Source organism: Ischnura elegans, chromosome 4 (genome assembly GCF_921293095.1).
Source record: "Ischnura elegans chromosome 4, ioIscEleg1.1, whole genome shotgun sequence".
NCBI classification, from domain to species: Eukaryota; Metazoa; Arthropoda; class Insecta; order Odonata; family Coenagrionidae; genus Ischnura; species Ischnura elegans.
The window spans coordinates 63,435,248-63,463,089 of NC_060249.1; the positions used below are offsets into that span (position 1 = coordinate 63,435,248).

The 27,842-nt window shown below is 36.4% G+C and overlaps 1 protein-coding gene across 6 annotated transcripts in view; it reads right to left on the reverse strand.

Moving 5' to 3' along the window:
* LOC124157596 (otolith matrix protein OMM-64-like) overlaps positions 1–27,107 on the reverse strand; it is a 45,173-nt gene extending 18,066 nt beyond the window's left edge. The window contains exons 1-8 of one of the 6 annotated variants that reach the window (XM_046532449.1): positions 26,877–27,106; positions 26,177–26,542; positions 23,352–23,548; positions 21,946–22,092; positions 21,201–21,438; positions 19,769–19,789; positions 13,781–13,866; positions 9,711–10,574 (exon numbers count right to left, since the gene is read on the reverse strand). In XM_046532449.1, coding sequence (XP_046388405.1) covers positions 9,711–10,574; positions 13,781–13,866; positions 19,769–19,789; positions 21,201–21,438; positions 21,946–22,092; positions 23,352–23,548; positions 26,177–26,542; positions 26,877–27,021 — 2,064 coding nt within the window. In that variant the 5' untranslated portion in view covers positions 27,022–27,106. Of the gene's footprint in view, positions 1–9,710; positions 10,575–13,780; positions 13,867–16,639; positions 16,834–19,768; positions 19,790–21,200; positions 21,439–21,945; positions 22,093–23,351; positions 23,549–26,176; positions 26,543–26,876 lie in introns of all 6 variants that reach the window. The other 5 variants (XM_046532446.1, XM_046532452.1, XM_046532451.1 and 2 more) reach the window with 5 other exon arrangements.
* Between the last annotated feature and the right edge of the window lie 735 nt (positions 27,108–27,842).

Genomic DNA, 27,842 nt, shown 5'->3' on the forward strand with positions numbered 1-27,842 from the left:
AGAGAAAACGTAAAGAAACAAGAATCTGGTGCCAAGAGTGTGAAGTTGGACTATGCCTGGAGCCATGTTTCAAAATATATCATACACAGAGAGAATATTGAATTTTTTTGGTATTTTTTAAATCATTGTAAATCTTATTACGCATATAAAGCCAACTATCATAAACACAATCAGTATAAAACTATGTAAAAATGTAAATTATCTCAAGAAGTGTTGACATATGTTTTAGTTGGGGTAATTGGTTGCTATTGAGTTGTATCAGGGCAATTATAAAATTTTCATTGCTTAAAATTTTACGGTATTATCACTTCATAAATAGTTTATATACTAATATGCTGATTTTTCAATATTTTATCTAACCATAGAAGAATTACGAAAAGCTTATGTAATATGGATGCAACCCGCATTACAAATATAAAAAATTTTTGACCTTTCTAAAAATTGTTTAAAAATAATTTCAGAATTAATTGTTTATGTTTAAATAATTTACCAAATAATTTGAATTAAGTATATGCAAAGAAAAAAATACATTTTTTTTGAACGGAAATAAGAAAATAATTCCACAGCTGGAGGGTTAAATTATAGCCATTGAAAAGGCCACAATCATGAAAGAAAGTCAGATAAGTTGGGCTGATAAATTGCCCCCTGGCAGTTTTCGCTCAACCAGCTAGGGCCGATATATCGGTCCAGTGGCATTATAGAGGTTAATGTTCACCTGAGAAAACTATTGTAATCTTGATAAGAACAAAACAAAAATGGAACAACACAATTAACAAAAAATCCTGATTCATCAGGCAGAAATAAAAATACATAGGAGCTGTTACATACATTGTTACAGTGTTAGATTGAAAAAAAAACACAACATGACCATGCATTAGTAGACACCTTATATATGGCACGTGGAAAACATATTCACAGAGCCTTCTTGTTATTTTTTGTTCCATTTAATTGATTAAACCTGGGGAAATTTTTCCACAGAAGATGACTATCGGACACACTCATTAGTCTCGACTTGACTACTTCACCATGTATGTATGTGATTTGGTACAAAAAATTCATTAACAGGTACAACATGAGTACAGTGGAACCTCGTTAAAGCGAGTACGCGCTATAGCGACACACCCGCTTTTACGAGAGATAGCCGATGCACCGTCATTTGACCCTATAATAAGCGTGTTAAAAAATTCGTTTTTACGAGACCCTTTCGGTGTTGGCTCTCGCCATAGCGAGGGTTTAACCGCCGGAAGACTCCTTAACCTCTGTAATTGCTAGCGATCTGTTATAAATGAAGTTAATGGAGTGCTCAGTTTCAAATTTATGTGGTAAACTGTCGTTCGATAAATATAATGATTGACGAAACAATGCTCTGCATGATTTTTATTCAGTGCGGCGCTTATAAATTGTTTGAATAGTTAGTCCTTATTTGAGTAAGGACATTTAGTGATGCAAAGAAACATCGCCTTTCGTCTGGATTTATGCTTACGTTTATCGGATAGATGTTTATCTGTCGCCGCACCACTCCTGTTCCTGTATATCTGTTTGCAACAGGTATATTGGCTATAATTTGCTCCACCTCCGGTAAAGCGACAATTCGATATAGCGAGTGTTTATTAGTGCACCGTTGGGTGTCGTTATATCGAGGTTTCACTGTATATAGCTCTGCCAATATTACAAAAGAATCTATAATTGACTTCTTTCAGAGTCAATGCACAATATTTGACATGGGAAGTCCGCCTAACTACCGTATATCTCCGAATATAGTCCCCCCCCCCGAATATAGTCCCCCCCCCCAATTTTGAGACCTCAGTTTTGGGAAAAATTTTAAAATGTAAAGGAAGGCAATTTTTCTGTGGTTAGCAAGTTAAGATTCTAGATTCGATAAAAACTATTATTTTCTGTGAAGATTAAGAACAAATCTGTTCACATATTTTCCATCACAACAAAATAACTGTACCTAAAACATGTTGTGATCCATTGCATGTATCAGTAATTTATAGTTCCTTAACCAGATGTAATGAAGAAATGAGAATTTTTTTAAGTATCCAAGGCTATTGTATTTTTTAAACCTTCACAAATTATTAATATTTTTGATTTCCAAATGACTACAGACAATGTCAATATATAAGCTTTAACTTAAAGCCCATAAACAGTATTGCATTTGGCCCTGAAACTTCCTTAGATCCAGTGTAACACACCCATCAAGTCATCACAAATCCAAGTGACCTGAAGAATTTAGGAAATCTAAATAAAATTGTGTTAAATAAATTATAAATATTATAAAAATATTGCTATCAAATGCCTGCTAAGCAAAATAATTAAACTACAGGACTTACAAATATCAAAGTAATAAAATTAAGAAATAAACTTTTTCCAACAAACATTAAAACTGAAAAAAATTATATCAATTTTCAATGCCTCGTCGCGAATCATTGCATAAGTTACACAAAGAGCTTCTGCTCTGCATTTGCGCACAAATTCGACGATATTTTCCTCTAATTCTTTGAATCTGCCGCATCGAGACCCCCGAAATGACTTCCGCGATGTATTAGCGCTTTGCAAGCGCTGTAAATACTATGATTTACGGCGTATTCTGCAACGGCTATTTTTAAATTGGCATCAAAACTCCGTCTTTGAAGGCCTCTAATCTGCGGCAGGATTGATCATCTTTCTACTTGATCCATCACCTCACTGTTGAACGTAAAATTATTTTTAATAAAGAAAATATCGTGGAAATAATTGCGAAACGTTATGCGACGTAATTTATCGATCTTATTTACCCTGGCGAATTGAAGATATTCCTCAATAAATTGATTACACTTTCGATGCTGAGTCGCTGTATTTCGATCAAATGCAGTAATGCCGGCGCTTCTGGTTTAAAGTCGTCGATTATTGCGCCTTTTCAGAAACAAATGCATCACCTATTGCGCATTCTTGTCCTGCGAAGGCGGTAAATGCAGTGGTTGTAAACACGAACCGCACGGGCACATGGACGTATAGTAGCTACGGACGCAATGAAATGCTAAATCGTCACGAAAGGTTCACTTTATCTGTTTATTTTTCGCAATTATTTAAATCGTGTAGTTATTAAATGAGCGACGGGTACATATACTATTGATTCAATTCTAGTGTTCGATTAATGTAATGATAGTGTGTGTTTAGTTTTCATTTTAATTATTTACTGTTTTGCGTCATTAAGTGATCAGTGTCGATTGAATTATTCTAACAATACTTTTCCAAGAAAAATTAGCGGCTACCCGATGGATTCCGTGAAAACGCATATTCGATATGCTATTTGAATCGGAATAATCGTATCTGTACAACATTTGTGGTAAAAATTGTCTTAATTTCCGGTAAAACGTGGCAGTATTTACTAATATCTCCGATTATAATCCTCATAAATATACTCAAATAGAAAGACTACGAGAACATTAGCCATTATGCCGTTATTTATTACTTTATGGTCACCTTTAGTATGCTAAACTGGATTACACTCGATTATAGTCCCCCCCCCTTACTTTTCCGCGGCCATTTTTGGAAAAAAAGGGGGGACTATATTCGGAGATATACGGTATATTAAATAAATAACACCCTAAATTGACTACATATTTTATGCTTTTGCTCATCCAGGAACTATTATTTTTTTGGCAAAAGTGTATATCCAAGAAAAGCAGGTAAAAATTAAGCATGGTAGGAATTTTAATGTTTTAGGAATATAAGTTGGGAGTGCAGCCAAGGATATTACTTAAGGAATTAAATTTTAAAAATATTACACTGAAAGTGACTTCTAGTTTTAAGCTATACATGTGAGACTACGCAACAGCTATATGTTTCTTCATAGAAAAAAATTGCTTTTAGAAATATGAACCTCTGTTATAAAGATTAAATATAAAATGGAAAAAATATTCAATAACGAAGATGAAGTATTTTTCAGAAACAAAATAATAAATTGAATAAATTTATAAAGGAAAATTAAGACATCTGTAAGTACTTGAGAGGAAAAATTAATAGGCCAAAAACAACTCCAATTACTTAAAGTATTCATTTCTGCATACTTTTATTTGAGAATAGTTAAAGAGTTACTTATTTGCCATCAACGATTTGCTATAAAATTACAAAATGAATTTCTGGAGACCAATCTTTATGATCAATTTCAATTATAAATTCAAGCAAGTCCGTAAGCTACAATAAGATAAGTCTACTTTAATAAAAGAGAAGTGGTATTTTTCCAAAAATTATACGTACTCATATTAGGGCAGATATGATGTACTAAATGATCATTAGGATCAACCTGATGTCAGTGGAGCATTTACTTACATCAAAACCAAATTTAAATTCATAATGTGCAAAATTGCCAATTTTCTTTCACTAATTGTAAGATATTCCACCTTATATCAATTGAAATATGTCTTTTAATTGGATTGACCTGATTTTGCTAAGAGGATATTTTGATTATTTTCTTGGTTTCCTCCTTTAAATGAATATTATTTGCAAATTGTTAAAATGTTTAATACATTTCTTTCCAGAACCTTACACAAATCACATCTATCGCAATACTAACTTTCCACACAAGCCCAAGATTTGTTCCCAAGGTCACATCTAAAAATGATATTTAATTGTTAGACACACCTTGAGATTAAATGTGTAAAGGTAAGAAGAAAAATATAGAGAGGCCACATTATATAATTGTGAGAAACATCTGGAAGCAATAACTACCATGATGATAAACTTATTTATCTTTCCTTTAATCCATCATTTCTTTCACTGTTGCCTAGATTTTGTAAGCATGCATAACATTTCCATCAATCAGGGAATAAATTTATCAGTTAGATCTGATTTTTGGTGATTAATTAATAGCGATTTTAATTTTGGTGATGAATTCAATGACATAAAAGCGAATTTGAAATATAAAACCAACAACCCATAGCCCAAAAACAATCCCTTGATCATTCATGTATATTATATTTTCCATATAATGGAGAAACGAGCATGCCTAATTAGCCTAGAGAATGGAGACCCAGTGAGAGACTAATACATTGGCAACCATGAAATGCCCTGCAGACTACTTAAGAAGATTCCCTGGATATTTTTCACGATGAAAACCAAGTCGACTTAACCTTTTCGCGCCGGGCTCCTTCACGGGAAGTTGCTTTTGGCTGTACGAAGGCTTTGGGCATTTCTTTTTCGCTCTGTACAGAGTTGTTTCTCGGCAAGGAATCGTACAGGTAGTCGCTCCCTCCACTTAATCACCTTTTCTAGCGGGGTGCCGGACCCTTTCTCGGCAACTGGGCAAATATAATCCTTGACCCTTTTCCCCGAAGGCAGCCCATCACGGTGTACTTTTGTGGTCAGTTTATTGTTACTAGTTCGATTTTAAGTTTTTTAAATTGTTACTATTGCATTAAATGTCAGTTCATCAATGTATACCTTTAATTTTGCAATGCCTTTAGAACTTTTAAACGAAGTTCTACGGTTATTTTTAGGGTTTTCAGCAAAAGGGCATTAGATCATAGACCAAAAAATACTTTAAAGGGAATGAAATCTTTCAATGTTCCTAGCATACTTCTAGGTATTTACGATTTATGATATTAACATATTTTATATCCATGATGCCCAAATCCACACTCCTCATTCGCGTCTGCTCTCCAAGAGTTCTCTGAAAACATGGGAATGAAACATTTCGAATTTTTTTAGAAGAATATTTTCCCGAAAAATTCTCATAAAACTACTTGAATCAAACAAATTTGTCGTTTGAAATTGCAAAATTATATTTATAAAGCAATTTCACTTAGATAAATATAAATTCATATTACGCACGAAATAAGAAAAATTACAAAACACTGTTTCTAGAGTCACTATGCTCGTCTTCATTATCACTTCTGGTGAGTATTTCCAGGATCGATTGATCCGTAATTAGCCTGGACATTTTCCCAGTGCAAGGAAATTCCCGTCCAGCAAATTTGCCTAGTGCTCCACTCGTCTAAGTAGCTCTGAACACGTCAAGAACGTATGCAAAACTAACGAAAGCTCTAAGGAACCATCGAAAGGCACTTCAAGAAAAAAATCCTGGCTGTATAATTCCAAGAAAAAATGCAATTCCACCGAAACATCATTTGAAAGACAATCCTTGCAGGAGTAGGAAAAGGAATGCGTACAGAACATTTACGGTTAAATTTGAATACACGCCAAGAAATTTTTGAAAAGAAAATGAGCTATTCCAAGAAGGGTGAGGTTATCATCTTCCACATACATATTTCAGTAGGAGGATACTTGCACCAATATACTCTTGGGTGTGCCAGTTGGAGGGTAATAAGTTTTTCCAAGAAAACGTTAATGCGCTAATGTGTCCCGAAGTAAGCCCGTGAGGTGCACAGGGCAGACTACCTTAATGTAACCTGACCAGAGAAGCAAGATATGAGAGTAATTACCTGGGTAGAGCAGTTCTTATTCCTGCAATGGTATGGAATGCTTCTCACAACATGTGTCTACGTAAAACATTCCCTATTGGTACATTAAATTTACGAATTTTTAGGATATGCATTAATCAGTATTTATAGCAAAATTCGTTTATAATACCTTTGTATTCAAAGGTTGGTAAGAGGTTATTAAAAATAGTCGCTGTAATTTCGGCTCACAACAAAGAACTAAGAGAATCATATTTTATTACATTACGAGGGCTTTTTTCATTGGAGTTAAATCGGATATTTTATCGAATTTCACCGCAAATGTACACATAATATGTGGCAAACAGAGTAACGTATATCTTTAGATGTAAATCATTACAATATCGCTCCTATACATTTGCTAGTAATTTAAAAAAATAGCAACTAAACATCAAACCTTAGCGTCTCCAAAATTTGTTCTAGGTGAGGATAAACTCCGTTAATATGAACGCTAGAGTTCCGTTTAAAATTTGGAACCGATCAGCAAAACATCCAGAATGTAATTCTTGGCATTGGTTTTAATAAAATTCAGCATTTACGTTTTTAGTTTTTCCACCTTATAAACAAATAAGTGACCATGAGCACCTTCCTTGAGTGGGTCACTAAGTGCCGGAATGGGCCGAGATAATCCCCACGCGGACAATAGGAAAGGGTCGGACCTCTCGCGCCGAGGGACCCTAATGGCGGTTGGGACCCACTTGGCATGCTTGACTGCGAAACCGTGAAAACACGGCATTTGGCCATTTGCTTCGAAAAATTCAAGCCGTGAAAAGCCGGCCTTCCTTCTTTAGCATCAGAAAATTCAGGCCGTGAAATAACGCCCTGCGTAGGGAACAGGTTAATATGCCTAATACTTATTAAGGCTAAATACTTTTAATAGAAATGGAAATGGCAGCAGCTTATGAGTCTCATTATCCCTTCCAAATAATATAATGCAAAGGCTATAATGAAAAAGCTGCACCAGAAGGAGTTCAGAGCATTACTCATAATATGCACACTGGTATCCTCTCCATGAACTTTAATAGAATTAGCAACATAGCTACACAATTTAGCCAATGGCTCTACAAGTGATAGAGCTAAATAATGCTGTTCATGTAAAATAAACAGCTAAAATAGCATTTAACTTAGGTTTTTCACAATGGCTCTTAAAAGAATTAATGCATGACAATTAACATGCAGAAAAAAATTATATCGCAAAGTAATACATAACACTCACATAGAACACACTTTTGAACCCAATAACATTCCAATGAAATTCACCATGAATTGAGTATTTTGCCCTCTTGATTCCATAAAAATCAATTTTTTAAGGAAGCAAGGCTACTTATGACCATCTTAGAATTCCAAACACATAGCTTATTTATGAACAATACGAACATTTAACTAAAAGCATAAGGAAAAGCCAAACATACACATCAAGGAATGAGGCCTCAATTTTGACTTCAGGGTTGAGTTTTCATATAATATTCCCCAGTAAGTTTCAAAATGTGACTGGATGTAAATATTGAGCCATTGCTTGTAAACAAAAAAATTGTAAAAATGAAAGCCATTGATTAATTGGTTGATGAAATTTAAAGATGTTGCAAGTTCTAATGGTGCAGATATTTTACTAGAATTAAAGATGAGGGAATTTATTTTATCTTAGCCGTGAAGCATAACTACATATTTCCATTCTATGAAAAATCATGGACAGGGGTTTTACATCACCTTTCATGGGATGAGTGTGTGGTGTAATTATGTACAGTAATTTCTGCAAAGGACTTACTTAAAATTCAAGATTTACAAATAAACTTATCTCCCTTTAATTGGATTTAAGAAGGATTTTTAAAGAATTATTCCTAATACTCCTAGTGCAAATATAATTTTTTGATCAACACACCTCCCACTTTTAAGAATATAGAGATTAAATTTATTTGCGTAACAATGGTTTAGCCATAAGGATGATGGAGACCTAACTAACACTACTTTCTAGCAAGCAGATTATGGGGTAGGTACGACCACCCTCGCTTCCCCTGTACTTTTAGGAAAATTTGAAAAGATGACAATCTTTAAGGTTGGTCTCCCATGAAAGTTATTAATTCACCATTTTAACAAACGATATTAAAAAATAATTGATGAATTATTAAAAGCCACGTGTCTAATTATACCACCCTTCAGATACATTATCATGAAGAAGTATACAATACCACCCAGCAGGGCCGGAACTATGAGTTTTGTCAGGGGGAGCAAAGATCAGTTTGCTGCCCCCCTTCCCTCATCCCACTCCCCTCACCACCTATTTTTTTGAGATGCAGTGGTCGACATTACATTCTGAATATTTTCTATTAAAAGTTTTATCGATCTTATTTTTTGATAATTTATAAATTAATAATTATTGTTACATAATGTAATTAAAAAAGTAAAATAACATTTTTTAATAAACTTTTTAAATTTTGCCACAGCCTTAAATCCGCCTCCCAGGGCCCCCTCTGCCACGTCCTAGTTCTGGGCCAGCCACCAAGGCCCTTCAGAAAGTGATGAACCGCTGCCCCCCCACCCCACCAAGCACCAGTCATTACTTACTCCAGCTTTCTTACCATCAGTGATTAGCAGAAAAGCTCTCACTCAAAATTTAACAGTCCAGTGGAAATAGAATGGCAAATGGTTTATCTCAGAGAAAAAGGTCATCATAAGATATATAAGCACCATTGTTTATACAAAATATCTTTCAAAATCTCAGGCATGCCACAAGGTAATTTGATACTTTTTAAATTATATGGAAAGAGTGGCTGGATTTAGCCATGGAATTAATTTACTTCACTAGAATAGAACCTTCTTAAACCAATAAGGCTGAGAAATGTTCAAATTTCTAAATGATTGAAAAATGAGGACATTTTACAAGTAGTTAATAACAGCAGTACATGAGCTGGCTGCATTTAGCCTTTCAATTAACTCACTTCACTAGAGTGGAACCTCCAAACAACCAAATGGACTGGAAAATACTCAAAACTCCAGGAAATAGGAAAAGAAGGACGTTTTAGACATAGTTAGTGACAGTGGTACACAAGCTGGCTGGATTTAGCCTTTGAATCGATCCACTTCACAAGAGTGGAACTTCCTAAACCAACAGGATAAGGAAACATACAAATTTCCAGAAGACAGGAAAAGAAGGACATTTTAGGTGAAGTTAGTAACAGTGGTACACAAGCGATTGCATTCCAGTCGAACCATGTCAAGCGGGACAGCAATTATACTCTCTCTCTCAACAATCGCCACCACTCGGCTGCTTACGTCCACGTCACGCTCCAACTCCTCCACCTCATCCTCTTCCCCAGACCCTTCCTCCACGGCCATGTCATCGTCCTCCTCATCCTCCCCCTGCTTTCCTGAAAAATGCTCCAACCCGTCTCCTTCCTGGCTCTCCTCCATGACCACGCTGTCCACTGGCGCTTCGCAGTTCCCGTCAGAAACCTCCCTCATTCCTTCGTCTCCATTACTGATGACAATGAGCTCCTCATCCACCGCCATGGCCTTCTCCCCGGAGGAAGATTCGGTGCTGCCAGGCTCCATGCGGATGAGGGACAGAGTCACCTTCCCGCTGAGTACAATGGGACTCTCGTCTCCCTCTTCATCCTCCAAGTCATCGGCCACTCCCCTTGGCATTGGGAACGTTTCGCACTCAGATTCGGACACCAAGAGGCTCGAGTGAGAAGGCATGACCCCCCCTTCGAGGAAAATTGTGGACTCGGAGGATGGCGGAACGGGTGTGGAACTGCGAGAGGTGGTGGTGGTACCTGTTGGCGCCAGTACGGGGGTTGGTGGTCTGTGGCCCGAGGATCCAGGGCTGGCCCACGATGCTGTTGCTTCCATGCCTAGAACCTTGACCTGACGGTCAGCATCCGTCAGCAGCGGAGTGGATTCCTTGCTACTGCTTTTTGGTGCCCCTTCTCCAACAGTCTCAGCTTTGGTGGAGGCTACAGGAGCCTCCACCATAGCATCTACATCATTTTTAAATTCACTTTGTTCACTATTGCATACCTGGGGCTTTTCTGAGGGAACACCTCCATCTACTCCGTCCAATTGCTTATCTGCAGATTCGTCCTTGGCTGAGTTGATGTCACTACCATCTTTCGAAACAGATGATGCATCATGTGCCTGGAGAACACAGAATGCTGAATTAGTTACACAGCTCATTTGAAAATGTACAAGAATTTCAGGGCTTTCAAGGCCCTTTTCGGAAAATAATTAAAGAAAACACAATTGACTTATGAAAAGATAATAAGAAAAACAAAAGTATGCTTGGAATTCTATACATCCATGCATAAATACCTTGATATAAATTCAAAATTTTGAGAGGATAAATTTTAAATAAAATACTTGAAAAATCACTTCAACATTTTTGCAACGATTAAAGGAGCTGACTGATACAGATATTGGAAATATTTTCTTAATTTGCCCAAATCTTGCTAGAAAACAATCATTCAAAAGTCACATAAGGTAGAGACAAGAAACTTAGCAATGTTCTTCGAATGTAGTTAACTTAATGAAAACCTTGGGGCAAGGAAAACAATTATTGCATGATCACATAAAATTGCTCCAAATAGATTATGCTTCACAGAAAAGATTGAAAGCTGTGATAAAACATTATTAAATTGCTTTAACCGCTACCAGCCACAGTGAAAAATTAATAATGTGATTTCATTAAGAGAGTTATAAAGTGATATTGTCACATGATTGGTTTTGTTAACAAGCTTTCAAAAAGGAGAATGAGCCTTAAAACTCTGGCTTAAATGTTGAAACATCTTTGACAGTATAATTACAAGCATTAAAACGTCAATTATACATTTTGCAAGAGGGTAAGGCTAGGAGTAAATGCATAACAAACATCATGTTGGGCGATTGCCTGAAAAGGAGGTACATTCATAAGGGTAAAAAAAATTTTCACTACCTAGGAGGAGTACATTATACAACAAGTACAAACTAGATTTGGGGCATTCAATGCACTGTCATGCACAAAGATGCATACGGTATGCAAACACATAATTTCACATCACACTTAGCAGACAATGCCCTACATCTGAGTACTTAATAGGAGATACGTAATCCCTTATGTGCAATCAAGTAACAAAACACCCATATTAGCCTGGAAGTTCATCCTACCATTTACCAAGGGATGAAAAAAATGGGATGAAATCTATCAAACAACAGCAGATAATGTACACAGGGGAGAAATTATAATTTGATGGAACTTATGCAAAACAAACATTTGCTTGGGCTGGGTCTCAAATGCATATTCAATGTTCTTGCTTTGTAATTTGAACTACCAAATGGCTTCTAGGTGTGACCCCAAAAACTCACTTCTACATATATTTTCACTTGAAGTTAAAAAAAAAAAACATTATACCTGTTTTGGATTAATAAGCCATCCTCAGGAGTACACACATCTTTTATGCAAAAGGTAGGAGAGTTTACAAAAAGCCTGACTAAAACAGGTGTTGAGGGATCATTTCAACTACAACTTCCAGGGAATTCAAAGAGCATTACAGTGTCACACGATCATTTTCAATGCATTCCTTCCATATTTTTTTACCATATTATCCAACATTTCTATGGTTACAGAGCTCCGATTACACTATACATATTTGGTAAATGTCTGCGCCAAGGATAGAAAAAGCCACTCATAAGAACAAAATAAACAGGGGTACCTAAGGGACTTAATATTTCCTCCAGCCTTCCAATACCTGGAATGTGATGCTGTGAATTTATATGATAACATCTTCCATCTTTTATGACCAAATTCCATCTACCAACAATTCAGGGGGTGCCAATTACCTAATTACACTTCATCTCTGATGCACCTTAACACACTCAAGATTAAATTTTCATTCCTTTGGACTGATCATTTGATTTCCATGAAATAATTCTATATTTAACATAGAAAAAAACTTGGGGTGTATCAAGCTCCAAAATTAAGCATGAAGCAGTACATATATGTAGCCTTCATCAAAGTCAGTGCCTAACTGCTATCACTAATACACTAGGAAATATGCCCTTTCTATTGACATACCACCACACATTTTTTATCTAGTTACCGGCAAAGGTTTAAATCTCAATCTCATATTTCAAGCCAAACATCCATTAAATATTTGATAGATCCTTTTAAACTATGCAAATATAAATAAATAATTTTGTAATTTTAAATCATACAAAATTGATAATCAATTAAAAATTTAAATAACTGATACAGTAATGAAAACATATTATCAGGTTCAGATGAATTTCCCACCATATCAACAGCTACTACCCCAAAAATGAAGCCAAGATATGAGACATTTTTGCTCCAGCCTTCCAGCATTTTTCAATGAAAAATGAAATATGCTACCCTCGGAATACACAGGAACTTCGTTGATGAAAAAGGACAGCTGTTGAAGGTAACTAGCTTCTGGATAGATACATGATGCCAAACAATATAGAGGGAATGCAAAGCAATCAGGAATGATTCAACCATGCTACTGCTTCAGGTAAAACTGGCAAATCATGCACAAACCAAGTATCACCGTGCCTATACATCTATTCAATAGCAGCAGAAATGTACACATAATTAAATAATAGCATTATTAACGCTCTTAAATGAGTAGAAAGCCACCCTTTTATGTTGGGATGAAACAAATAAAAAAAGACATGAAACTCTGCTCCATAAATGATGAAAGCCAATCAAATTGAGGGACATGCAAGAGACTAATAAGGATGTGGCATTTACTACATTACTTAAGACTCCAAGCCAGGCTCTAGGCACCTATATATTTTCCTAAATGCAGCTAATTTCCTCCACAAAAATTCTCGGGACACGTTCAACTGGTAGGTCATCAAAGATATATTATGCTTTTTTAAAAAGTACTTCAAAATTATTTAGGTTAATTTTCATGAGTGGTGAAGGAAAAATAACCATTCGTAATCCTGGTGAAATCATGAAAATTTAAACACTGAAATCTTATATTTTGTTTAAATATGATGGGTTATTCCTCTTGAGAGGTCTGCTGATGAGTTTTACAACATCAAGGAGATGAAGCATCCGTTATTTACAACAGAAACATCTTATAAATGGGTCAAAGTCTTGTTAATGGCAGCTATGGACAGTGTAATTCATGTAAGAAAGTTCTTCAACTTAAAGCAAGGTGAGAAACATGAATGGAAAATAAGCAAATATTAAGAACAATTTCAGTAGTATATGATAACCGAATTTTTTGGAGAAAGCCATATATCCATAACGCAATTGATATTGAAAGCAAGCAAAGGAGTCAACTAGGCGTTTGAGTGACGACCTTAGTGGCTGAAGTAAACAGCTATGGCTAAAACAGTACCTCAGACTGCTCTGTTTGTTTCTTTCCTTCAAGTATTTCTCGTTGATGATCCACCTCGGCTAACAACCCTGTGATAGCAGTCACAACTGTGTAGAGCGCAATGGTCGTCGAACGCCAAGGGGGAGTGGGTGGAGGGATATCAGGGACCGAGAAAGAGAGAGAAAGCAGAAAAAGAGCTTGTAGTACAACAGCTCTGTGTGAAGTGGGGCGAGTTCATAGAAACTAGCAGCCAGCCCCAGTCGACTGAAAGCCAAATTGACTGGCCATGAGGCTGGAGTAAGATGTCAACTTCGGAACAAAGAAAATAGACATTGACAGGAGCATTGGGTAAAAAAAATAAAGGACATGAAATGGGAACCAATGCACATTGAGGTTTCATGTAATTTCTACAAGTGTTGACAAAAACTTTCTGCACTGACGAATAGGGTTTGGGAAAATTGAAGAGGATAAGGATGGGTGAACGTTTAAAGACTTCTAAGGCTCCTCTATCTCACAAACATTAAGATGGAACTACGAGTTAATAAATAATGTCAAAATTCACAAGAAGTGTGTATGATAATGTGTCCTGGCATTAAGTTGGTAGCCCTGAAAATCAATGTGATGCCAGTAATTCAAGGCAAAATATTTTTCAAAATGCTTGGAAGTTCTGCTAATTGGAGCTTTTTAAATTTTTGTCACACTGCTATAATAGCATCTTCACTGTAAATTTATTTAATGAAATATGAATGAACAGTACTTAATTGTGGAGTGCGTTTTCTACAGAAAAATTATATACATAATTTTGCATGAATTTCATGCAGCTAACTCAATTTTTAAAGGCACGTAAACCATTTGAGCAAATAAGTTCAAATCCATGAGCTCCTAACAATAATATCTATGCAATCAATGAATTTTCTTAAGGGAATTACACACTTAAGTATGAACCTATATGGTCAACTGACAACTCTGTTTTTCTGCTTTGCTGTGTATAATTATATAAACTGCAAGTCTGACTTTCATTATGTGTACATATTCACTTTGTGGAGGAGAATGCAAACTTAATGGAGTTTGCACAAAATGAAACCAGGTTAGCCAATTTATTTCCATTGCAGACGCCTATTTAGCATAACTCATGCTTTAGGCAAGAAAAATCGAGAGACTTTTTGTATGCTAGCCATGGCAAAACTTGAAAAGTGCGACAAAGCATTCATGATTGAGGGTGTACTTACGCCAGAAATTTAAAATTTATTTCTAACAGTGAGCGTGATTCACTAGCACATCTAACAATCTAGGCTACAAAAAAGCAAAGACACGAAAAAATGCTGGGGAACACCGATATCAAAAACATGGAACAAAAGGCAAATCGCAAATCAACCCCTGCCTCCCAGTCTCATGTCTGAGGCATTTGATGCAAGCTCACTCACATCTGGGTGGGTACTAAGTTGGACAATGGGGAGAAGGGGCCGAGGTTGAACTAACGGGTCCTACAGCAGTGGTTCTCAAAATGTGTCTAGCATAGATATTTTACGAGGCTCATCTCTATAGCTGAATGGCACTTAACACATGCAACGCGGGTCTGATTTTCTTTCAAGTCGTCAAAATTGGCCGTTAAAATCAGAAAGAAAAATAGAGGGAGGTTTCCGCACCATAACTTCTGTTGAAATACTGCTTTTTACAAACAGCGCACACGGTTCGAAAGAGGGAAGCTTGCTGAGGGCCATACACACGATCGGAAGGCTCGGATCTGGATATTAGTCACATACAGAGGCGGAGAAAGGGCTTCCGGCCCGACCGGCAGAGCACGGCAATTGACATGCTCCGCACTGAATGCGTTAATGACTAAGCATCCGTGAATCCATTGCACCACAAGCAATCTACGTTTCTAGGCTAATTTCACAGCCACATGATCACAGATTGATTTCTATGATAGAAGAAAACTCCTTGAGATTGACGATAGCAACAATTTGCTTTTGCTCATAGAAAATGTCAAACAGAGGGGATATTCAAAACAATTATTGTCTGAGTTTTGGTCACTCTGTTCAGTCTCATGGACAATGTCGTCAAGTGGAAATACTAAAATAGGGCTTTGTAGCATTGAGATCTCATAGCCACAGAAATTGCATGAACTTGATCATACAACTTCACCAAGTAAGTTCTTCACACAATATCCATCAAAGAAACAGCTATTTAAGGACCTAATTTTGATTCTTGATCTGCATTGAATAACTTTCCCCCGAGGCAATAATGCAATTCCATAAACTATATAGGTGACTGCTTTAAGATGATGCAACAGCGAGTTTTGGTATACGTACTCAAGATTAGTAAAAGCAGATAGCCTTCCTGTCCTGCAATTACAATATTTACTGAGAAATTTCAAATAGTGTATGCATGATAATGACGTAAAATGGAAACTAGGTAGATTGGTATAATAGAAAAAAATTTAATTAAATTTCATTCATCATATCTAACATTGAGAGACTTACTTTTCAGCAAAATTTATCTGATTATTTGTTGGATCAAGTGATATTTTTAAGTACATTTTATCAAGAAAATCATGAGATCCATGAGAATGAATTAACCAAGATAAATGCTGATTCAAGAACAGATGTCTTAAAATCAAAGGATAGTTTGACACGTCACAGAGCCCTAGAGAATTTTCTCCCGGAAACCTTGAATCACATGAATGCAATACACACACCTCAACCCTCCCTTGGAATCAATTAATCGATTATGACACCAAGAGTTTGAGAACCAATGCCCTTTAGATGCTAGCAAGAGGGAAAGGAGAATGGGGAACAGACAAGCATGGCACATGGTTAGGGGTTGGGGAGGTGGTCTCATTCCATCCACCACTACAGGAAAGAGGCAAGGAACCCTGACCTTGGCGCCGAGGGGAGAAGACAACTGACCCTCGAGGAGACTCTTGGAGGATAGGAGGTCTGTGGGAATGGTTTTATGGGAGGTTGGGGAGGGAGAGAGCTTGTCGGACACAGTGCCCATATGAGCCACAATCCGTCCCATTGCAGCTTCCGTCTCTTCCAAACGTCGCCTCAGCCTTTCAATCTCCAGGTCTCCTGTCATCCCATGAGCAATAACGGAAAGAGGCATAGGGAGAGAGAGAAATTGATGTCAAATGGACACACTAAAAGAGAGCTTTGCAGCATTGAGAGCCCTCACCCATTGGGAAGCTAGAAATAGACATCAAATAGGCTTCAGTGAGGGGGGGATGGTGGATCAGAGACACCACTAACCAAATTTAGCCACCGAGTGCAGTCACATACATGAAACAAATTTGGAAACTTTAAGCATGATTATTTAACAGAAGTCTCTAACAAATGAAATAAAGAGATAGACAATGTGGCAACACAAAAAGGACTCACATTCTATCCTCTTCGTCTAAACAAATAATTTCACAAAAATGATCCACTGGACACGTCGGACAATATTTGGCATTTTATCACAGACACACATGCCAGATATCATGATGATGAAAATGATGAGAATTTTCACATTACATTTTAATATCGGAGTTTTCTACACTTATTGATTGGGGACCAACTTTCCTGTAATCATGACATTTCAAGTTTTTCACTCAGCATTCCAGGTGTAGGGTGCCCCGGCATCTCACCCTATGTTACATTGAATTATTTATTATTCATCACAACTCAGACCTTTTATCTTCAGTAACTGGCATTTGACATTTTTCTATTAAAATGATACCAAAAACTCAGGAACACAATGTAAAAACTTTCGTAGCGGCTTCAAAAGGAGATTATGTGACTGTCATTCAATCTTCTGGGACTAATTTTTCCCTAAATATCATTGTTTATGACGGCAACTTTGTAAATGAGAAAGTTTTGATACAATTTAACATGCATTCTCATATTTTACTTTAAACCACTGGAAAACACCTCTTGTATTGTTCGTGTCACTTTCAGTCACGACTTTCATTCCTAGGGGTGCCCTGAACACCCCAGTTGTATCTGTGCAGTATACACCTGGGTATGTTAATGTGAAATTTTATTGGACTTATCCTACCAGTAAATAATATTGTAAATTGTTACATTGATACATTCAAAGTTAAATAGTGAGAATCAGATTTCTTCCATTTGGGTGTCCACTTAAAAAAAATGAACCTTCAAATAACTATGCACCTTCAATTTGAGAAGGTGTATTCATGATTTTCCATATTCATAGAGAGGAACCTCAACAGGAAGGTCAAAAAAGACACACATTACCCACCCAAGACCATTTTCCTGGTAGTTTTGACTTCAGTTTCAATGACGTGACTTCTGGGCATCCCTTAGAGGAATCATACTCCCTCACAGTATTAAGGGTATAGACTCTCTGAATAAATTCAAAGCTGAACTGAGGAATTTTATGCTCCAAAAACCAATTTATGCATCGGAAGAGTTTTTTTTGCTTTGCAAGGAGGGTCCTCTGTAAGGCAAGGTCTGTTTAATACAACTGTACTATTTTATGTATATATAATGTGATATGAATGTATTGTATGATAAGGGCAGAGGCCCTTTATTGTAAACAAAATTTTTTTTTCTTTTCTTCTTTTTGATATGTTGTAATTCTGTAAATTTAATTTGATTCAATTTGACGAAACTATGCAAATGTTCTTGCCTAAAGTGAATAAAAATTATTATTATTATTATTATTATTATTATCATCTCAGATGTACTGTCCTCACAAATGATAGTTTGTAGTTACATCAGAACATCCCCAAATTTACCAATCCATTAATAAACCTGCGTGATTATATAAATTCCTAATCTTATTTCTATGCTCAGGTTACATGAGTGGAAAAGAATACAAAGCAGCTGTATCACTGCCTGCACATGACCCAGGAAATTTCAACCCTCAAAACTTACTAATAAGAACTTTACAGTAAAAATGGAGGGCTAGTAAATTACTACAAGAATTAATAAAGGTAGAGCCTTGACTACCCCAAGTAAAGATGTGGAAGCTCAATTCAATACCTTTCCCTTCAAGATCCTGCAAAATAGACCCTCCGAAAGGCAAATAGAGGACCCAATACTACCTCAACTATTTGTTCTCTACTTTGTCCCCATCAAAGTAGTCAATTATGTACGTACTTCATTCTCTGGCCTTCTGATTCTTTCCCCACCTTGTCAGAAAAATGATTGAGAAATTATCAGAGAAGAATATAACTAATGACCTACCCAATCCAATCAATCTAACCTATCAAATCAATTGCCCCCTTGCAATGCCCTATCCACTTATGAATCATGTAGATCAACTTACACTGCTCCTGAACCTGTGTCACTCTCTTTTTGGGGTCAACCTTCGTCTTAGATGCATCTCTCATGCATTTCAGTAATTTATCTAACTTAAGAGTGAAAGTCTTTAGAAGGGTGGTCTAATCCTTGACTGTGTTTTGCAATTGTCTAGATTTACTCAAAATACTAGTTAAAACTATCAAATACAAACTGTCCAAACTACATACGTTAAAATGCAATTTGACCACATAATAACTATGCAGCCTCCAAATACATGGGTATACTTTGAAGTGTTCTCACATTCTCCCTGAAAGTTCACCGCAGTGCAATGGATACCACCATGTGACCATTTGTTCTGCTTTTATGACTAGGAATTTTTGCTAGCTAAACCATATGCTACAACATTAACCAAATAAAACAGTTAATACCAATTAGAATTAGCCTTTCCGTTACCTTGGTCATGACAGATAATCACATTTTACATGGAAAATCGAATTTGAATACTTACACAAATGACTAAGGGGTCTGATATCATAACATGGTTTACAGATATCAACAATACTATACGTAGTTAGCAGTAATATTTGCTGAAATGAGCATTGAATTTCAATGACTGATCCAACAAAGAAATACATGTATTGGATCAACATGGAGTAATCTGACAACAATACCATATATAATTACCAAGATTAGAAATGTTTTTTAAGTGAATTTCAGTATAAAAATATGTATGATTTCTCATGAGAAAAATCTAACTTACTTGTATCTCTCTCCTTCCATCCTGGCAGCATAAAAGGCAAAAAAGACCCTTACATGAGCAAAAATTATGGGAAAAGTATACATAGCACCTTCATAGAAAGCAAAGCAATATCTAATAATTAGCATTAAGAGGTATTTGCGAGAACAGAAGGTATAAAAAATATGTAAACAATATATATATACAGTGCAACCTCGATATAACGACACCCCACGGTGCACTAATAAACACTCGCTATAGCGAATTGTCGCTTTACCGGAGGTGGAGCAAATAATAGCCAATATACCTGTTGCGAACAGATATACAGGAACAGGAGTGGTGCGGCGACAGATAAACATCTATCCGATAAACGTAAGCATAAATTCAGACGAAAGGCGATGTTTTTTTGCATCACTAAATTTCCTTACTCAAATAACGACCAACTATTCAAACAATTTATAAGCGCCGCACTGAATAAAAATCATGCAAAGCATTGTTTTGTCAATCATTATATTTATCGAACGACAGTTTACCACATAAATTTGAGACTGAGCACTCCATTAACTTCATTTTTAACAGATCGCTAGCAGTTACAGAGGTGAAGGAGTCTTGATGAAAGTTTTCCGGCGGTGAAACCCTCGCTATGGCGAGAGCCAACGCCGAAAGGGTCTCGTAAAAACGAATTTTTTAACACGCTTATTATAGGGTCAATTGACGGTGCATCGGCTATCTCTCGTTATAGCGGGGGTGTCGCTATAGCCCGTACTCGCTTTAACGAGGTTCCACTGTATATATATATATAAAAATACTAAATAACGCAATGTTGAAGGTGGAATTTCTGGATAAGGATCCAATACAAAATAGTCAGCATTTTCAAAAATGTTATCTTTGATAGAGGTTTAATTACTGTACGTGGCATACTAAATTCAGCGAACATTCAATTGAATTAAAACATGAAAAACTATCATTAGAAACTTAGAAAAAAATTATGTTAACAATAACATTGAATACATCATAAAATGTACCTAATACATATCAGTTTATATATTGAAAGATAAAAAACCAATACTTCATATTGCAAAATTTATGTTTGCATGATAGTTTCTTTGTAAATGAGTAAGGGATTATTTGCTAAGGCTGTACGAGCTCATGATTGGTGGAAATGCAATTTTTTCAATGGTCTGCATTGTAGTACTGCTCTCGTGTCCAACTACATAATTGGGAGTCGATTTCACCAACTCATCCTCCTACGCTCTCTAAATAAAATGCATTCTTAAGACCAATGCCAGAAGTTATAAACTAGAACGTAGTAGGTTTAAATATGATGCACTAAAAATTTACTTACACTATACTAAAATATAAAGCATGCTCATAAAATGCTTCACAGTGACCTTTTCCTCACAAAGCTTGTAAGAGAGAAACGGGAAAATGACAACTAGTTTGCTCCAACACTCACCAAGTTTTGTTCCCCCATCCCGAGACACCTCCCGCTGAGGCTTTGCCTTCTTTTCCTGGGGAGCGAACCCATTGCTGTGGAATGGAGGCTCTCTTGGGACTGCACTAGGAGCTGCATATGACACATCCTCCACTCGAGACCCCACCGTTTCGTTCTGAGGAAATATCATGCGGTGGAACTCTGGGTCAATTCCAAGGTCTCGATACTTTGGAACATCCTCTGTTTTCTTGAAGAGGACCTGTGGGTAAAAATTTATACCAATCAATACGTCTCACTCAAATAAAGAAAAATTATACCAATCAATATGTCTCACGTGAAAATAAAATAAAAAAACTACTGAAGCATAGAAGTCTTCATTTAGAAATCGGCCAAATTTTAAGAATTAAAATTTATAAGACCATTAAAATATTTGGGTCCTAAATTTTAAATTTAGGCCTATTTGTGAAAAAAAATGCAAGTTGAATCCTGCAGTGGTCACAAGATGAGTGAAAAAATACTCCATGTAAACGACACCTAATTTGTACAATCTTTAATAAAATTATGAGAAGAATTAAATAAATTAGGATTTTAAAGCAAGGAAAAATCATCGTTCCAAAAAGAACTTTCCTCAACATCCTTAGCCTTTCCCACAATCTCCATGACCATTTCAAAATTCATAGTTATTCCTGGTCCCCCATATCAGCAGCACACTTCATGAAAAACAAAACTAAAAGGTGTCTAATTCTTCAATTCAATCTGTACTAACCTTCATCATGGTGTAGACGAAGAATATAACGATGCCCATGGTATACAATGGCATGACAATCCCCATAGTACCACTTCCTCTAGGAGGTGGTGGTACAACATGGCCTGGTCCACCTAATGGAGGCCTCATTCCAGGTATTGGTGGAGGCTGACGTCATATCATGTGGGCAGAGATGGAGAGGAAATATAAATTAGTTAATCAGCACAACAGAACCTGTGCAAACCAACACAGGTGGATACTGAATGTGATAAACAAAAATATAAATTTGCAATGAAAGAAAGGAATAGCTAAACTTTGAAAGATGTAAATGTCATTTCATTGTGCTCTGAATTGAAAATTTGCAATTTCAACAAAAAACTGAAATAGCCATTTACTTTTCAAGACAGGTGACCACATTTTTAGATAAAATAATCGATTGTGATAAATTTTGGAATTTCACCTTCAAGGTGCACGTTGTATGACCACTTTAAATAAGTAGATGATTTAATCTGGTTCCCTCCATAGCATCTTCAACAACAGTACGCAACCATCCACACAGATTTGACTTACTTCCTACTTCTGCAGTACATGGCCTGATGAAGAATTTTTTGCAGAAAACCCCATATACTATAACCCCATCCATGGCATAAATTGCACAAGCAAGGCAAAGTGAGGGGATGATTTGTTGCTCATTTAATTGGTGGCTTCCTAATTTTTAGTAATTTTCATTAATTAATCTATAGACTTCAGGACTAGCTAAGACATTATCAAATAATTCTCCCATCTCTTTAATTCACCCAAATAACATTTTGCAAGATTTCTACAGCACTGGCTGCAGAAAAATACCTGCAGCTCTCTAAAAATAAATAATTTTTTACCTACCTTTTTTTAATAGAGGGAAAAAGTAAGCACGCATGGCAGGTTGCCTGCAACCTTCAAAATATAATTCTAAGAGGTCACCCTGATAGTCATGAGTCATAAAAAGAGGTCACACGGGATATGATGCAATGCCATTGTTGTTTCACCTAATCATTATTATTCCTAATAATTAATTCACCTACATCATATAATTGATAAAATTGGTCATGTAAGAGGCACATTGAGGTTTTAACGTCAAAATTATTCATTACTGGTGCTATAAAATTACTTATAACAAATACTTCCACAATAAATGAACTAATGACGGTGTTTTTCCAGCCAGCATAGTTGGTTATTGCTTTCTTTTCAAGCTTTGAACTGGAAGTTTTTATATAAGCTTTAACCAATTTGGAACTGCCCTGAATTGATATTGAATCTGTACTAAATATTACATTCGTAATATTAAAGCAGGGCACCAACTTTTGCTGGGTATTATAATTTCCACCATGAAGAATGAGGCTAAGCAAAGTTCCCCAATGGAGATCACAATGTGGAATCCTTAGACTCACCCGAATGGATTGGTCTCTTCCTTCAACTATAGGTACAGTGGCGACCGGAGGTGGCCGTTGATGGACGTGTGGCACCTGATGCAAGGGCGAGGCCGAAGAAGGGAGAGACGGAGGGACAATGGCTCGCCCCTTCTCCCTCAGCGCTGGGTGCAGCATTTCGGGATGAAGGTGAGGTGGTCGTTCGGGTCGTAAGTGTTCTACAAAAGCATGAACACCATGATACAAAGATATACAATGCCAATCAATGAAATAAATAATATATTTTCCTTGAACACATAAGAGGACCATTCAGATATTATGGTTGGCATTAGTCAAGGTCTGTAAATTACAAAAGCTATGAGTCCCAAAAGATTCAGTATCTCAGCAGCCACGATTTTGAATTGCAAGTTCCCGATTTACGTACATATTTTGAATGCACAAAATGAATAATTTATGTTAAGAAAGGGAGTTAAGCTCCCAAAATTACAGAAAATACTTAAAGTAAGAAGGCAAAAGCTTGATAAGGTTTGTTGTTCTTCAAATTATGCTCCATCATTAAAAATGTGACACAATGACACCACGTCATAAGTTTAAAATGACAAAAAAGAGATTTTTATAGAATGCCTATGACTTATCATACTGGTAATTTCACTTGATATACTGCAACATCCTCACCAAACCAATTTACGAAAAATGAGACAGTTCATTATATGCATTGTACAGAATATGGGATAACATGTAAAATGGATGACTAGGAGGGATAGCAAACGATTGAAGTAAAAACATAAAAAAAAGTTACCATAAATTGGACACACACAGGAAATTTTGAGTCTTCCCACACTTAATGACATATGTTAACGTCAAAGCATACTAGAGTTAACTCTAGTCCATATTCAAAGAAAACCAGAATTTGCTGAGAATGAGTAGTGACAATTGTGATTAATAATTGTATGGGAATAACGACAGGAAGATACTCTGGGAATGTCAACTGCTACCAAGAGAAAAATTGGCCACTCATCATTCTTCCTCCTTAATGCCATAACTGTTTAAAATGAGTCAATTAATGACAAAATGAAGTCATGCTACTTAAGCAGTAGCAAATTTTGGGCATCCACAGATCCATATGACCATCCCTTGAAATATAGTTCAATTAATTTTACCACAGAACACATTAAATTCCGAGCAATTTAAATATTGACTCTCAAAGTAAATTAAGCACTCACTAAACAGGGAGTGGATTGATTTCTTGTTAAGATGGGTTAGTATCCACACAGTTTGTCTGAACTACCTGAATGTTAGTACGAAGTTTCAAAACCTGTACGTCAAAATAATTAATTATAAAGAGTTGTCATACTTTGGCCATACCTGGATGTTTCATCAATGCTATCTTTGCCACTTAAACAGACAGAATATATTGTAAACTTAAAACATCATTTGCTATTAACATACTAAAATTTGCTATTGACAACATAATCTTTATGTAATACTGCTTGTGTTCCGAGTGAGAATAACTTCGTAGGCCCATTCAGAAATGCCCAAAGCCTGTAGAAGATTTGATGATAAATAATATGGGATCGAAAAATCAAATCTTTTTCACACTGTGGTAAAAAAGCTGCTCGGTAGATGAAGTTTTAGTGCAATTCTTACAGTTCATTTTCACTGCTTCACATTCATATTCTGAATCAGTTTTGGAAGGTTTTCGAAAGATTAATTGGCTACCTAATCATTGAGCCAATTTTTTAATTTCTTTTACGATTGCATCGTGATGATGGTATTGTTTCACCGCCACTGCTGTAAGGTCAACTGACTTAAGTCAGCATAAAAATTGCACACGGCCATTAAAATACCAATCCAAAAGACATCCAAAATCTAGCTCGATGCACCCCAACTGAAACTCTCGGATGACAGTGTAATGCTGATAAGAATATTTCATTGTTGCTGGATTCAAAATTCTTTAAATCGGACATAATACCATTTAGATAACAAAACAGGGCAAGCAGTATACCCCAATAGACGCGTAAATATGTGCATCTGTGTGATATGCCAGTGAAGAGGAATAAATGTGTATGGGAATAGAGAACACTTAACAATCATTTATTTCAGTCCTCACCACCATGTAAAAAATGGGGGTTATTTCCTAACTTTGCAATCTAATGGATCACATAGAGTAATGCCAACTATGGAATTGGAAATGACAAATGAGAAGGCATTCCTCTTTGCCAAAGCAAAAGTTAGCATCAGATGGTTAAGTTAAGGAATAACCTCCCAAACAGAGGCAGAGAAAGAAATGAATTCGCATCCCCAGGTGTGCTAAAATCAAACAGAGGGTCTTGATTTCTCTAGAGCATAACAATTAATGTTTGGCTCTTTACAATGTCTGCATCGTTAGACTAATAACACATAAATTGAATAGTATTCCTATCAATACATTTAGATGAACAACTATATTGAGGTGTAAACACAGATCAAGCATGAAGTGTAAGATGACGTGATTGTATACAAGTAAAATAGTTTGTTTTTAACATTCCCAGTAGAGTAAAAATTTTACAGCTGAACCAAGCAGGAAGAAGCTCACTTAGTGAATAAATACTTTGTTTTCAGATTCAAAATTAGCATTGAGTTAAAGGTGTAACCCTTTACACCACTCAAACCTGTCAATAAATTAACAAGTTAGTGTCACTAGGTTACACACACAATCTAAGACTGTACATGGTAAAATGACGTTATATTTGGCAATGTTAAGCGTATGGCTTGTTGTTAAAATTTGACACTTACTAAAAGCTCCAAATCCAATCACACAGGTGCATTAGGAAAATTGAGTTATGATGGTAACACGTAAGTCTTACTGGGCGTGGGACGTGCAGGTCCCATCCTCATCCTTCTAGGAGCACCTACTGTTCCAGGATCCAATCCAAAATAACGTTTTAGACAAAGAGACGTATTGTACGTCATGACAGTTTGCAGTCGTTGTCGATATGCAGCAGCATGGCCCATGGTAGGGCCAGATAACGCTGCACTTGCTTTGGCATGACCAATGTCTGGTCGTATTATGTCCGCTAAATCCACACCACATGTCAAGAGAACTTCCTCACGACACGCTCCTGGATCTGGTTTTCCATCTGGACCCAATTTCAATCCTGGTACACTACCACACATTTCGGTTACTATTCTTAGAGCGTTGATATCCTTTTCGAAGATGACATCACAGCAACCTGATTATAGGTCAATCGGGAATTTCAACTCATTATCAGATCACATCGACAAAGATAATGTTTCGATAAACGCATGTGCAATACACGCCGGCAACCAAGATGAAGAAAAATAAAATGAAGTAAAAAAATAATAACAACAGAGTGATATAACGCTTTACCTTCCTCACCCCTACTAAAGCAATATTATTGGCAAGCGTCTCATGTTCAGACTAAATACTACACCGAGATTAACAAACCTTCGAAAATTGTTCGAAACGCAATGATATAGAAACGAAATATTATTGCAGAATAGTGTCAATTCAAGGACAATATCAGTCACAGGCAGAACTCTTACCTTGGGAGTTATCCACTGTAACGGGAACATTGATCGAAGCTTGCAGCATGGGATAAAAGATTTTGGGCCATAATACAGCGAAACACCCAACGACAATTGCCAAAATAAAAATAGTTTTTCCCGTCCCGAATTCAACTGCAGCCATTTTCGCCTGTTTATTGTCGAGGATCTATTCACATTTCTTCTCGCGATCGCCGTTCGCTAATCGTCGTGCGCATGCCCTGATATTTTCCTTTTTGGGCAGGCAACCAACGAAGCAGACGACACCGCAGGGTATAAATTGAACCCTGACTCCCACGAGTTTCAAGGATCACCGCTAGGTAGCAGAAGCTGAGCTTCTCTTCGCAGCGAAGCTGTAAGAGGAGGGATATTTCAAAGTAAGCTCATGGCCTCCCATTGTATAAAATTAAGCGGAAAGCATTGAAATAATCCACTGAATGGGTATTTTATCATGTTTGATCTCGAATAGATTTTCTCAACAAAATATGGGGACCGAAATAGGCCGTAGAATGGAACATATTTATATATCCAGAGTTCACAGAGGTGTTTACTTAGAAAATAGGAGAAAGCAGCGGGAATTTAGGGGGACTCCTTATAAAAGTGCGAAATCTTCAGAAACCCTGGAAAAACGGCATCTAAACAGACCCTTTCAAAGCATTTCTTCTTGACTTTACCTCCGACTCCAACGCCACTCTTTTCCACACCAATCGCCTCCAATATTGTAGGTATCTGCCCACGTCTCATCCAAACTTTTTCTGCCACCAATTTGTAAAACTGGATATTTAATAATAAGAAATTCATTTCCCAAGGATAAATTATTTAATTAAAAAAATTTACTATCCATTAGCAAAAATTATGATTTTTAATAGAGATCGGAATAAAAAAAATCACTCTAACAGAATGCGAATTGAATCTAATTTATATTTAATTAGAAGTGATACATTCGCGTAAAAATTCTAGTAAGTG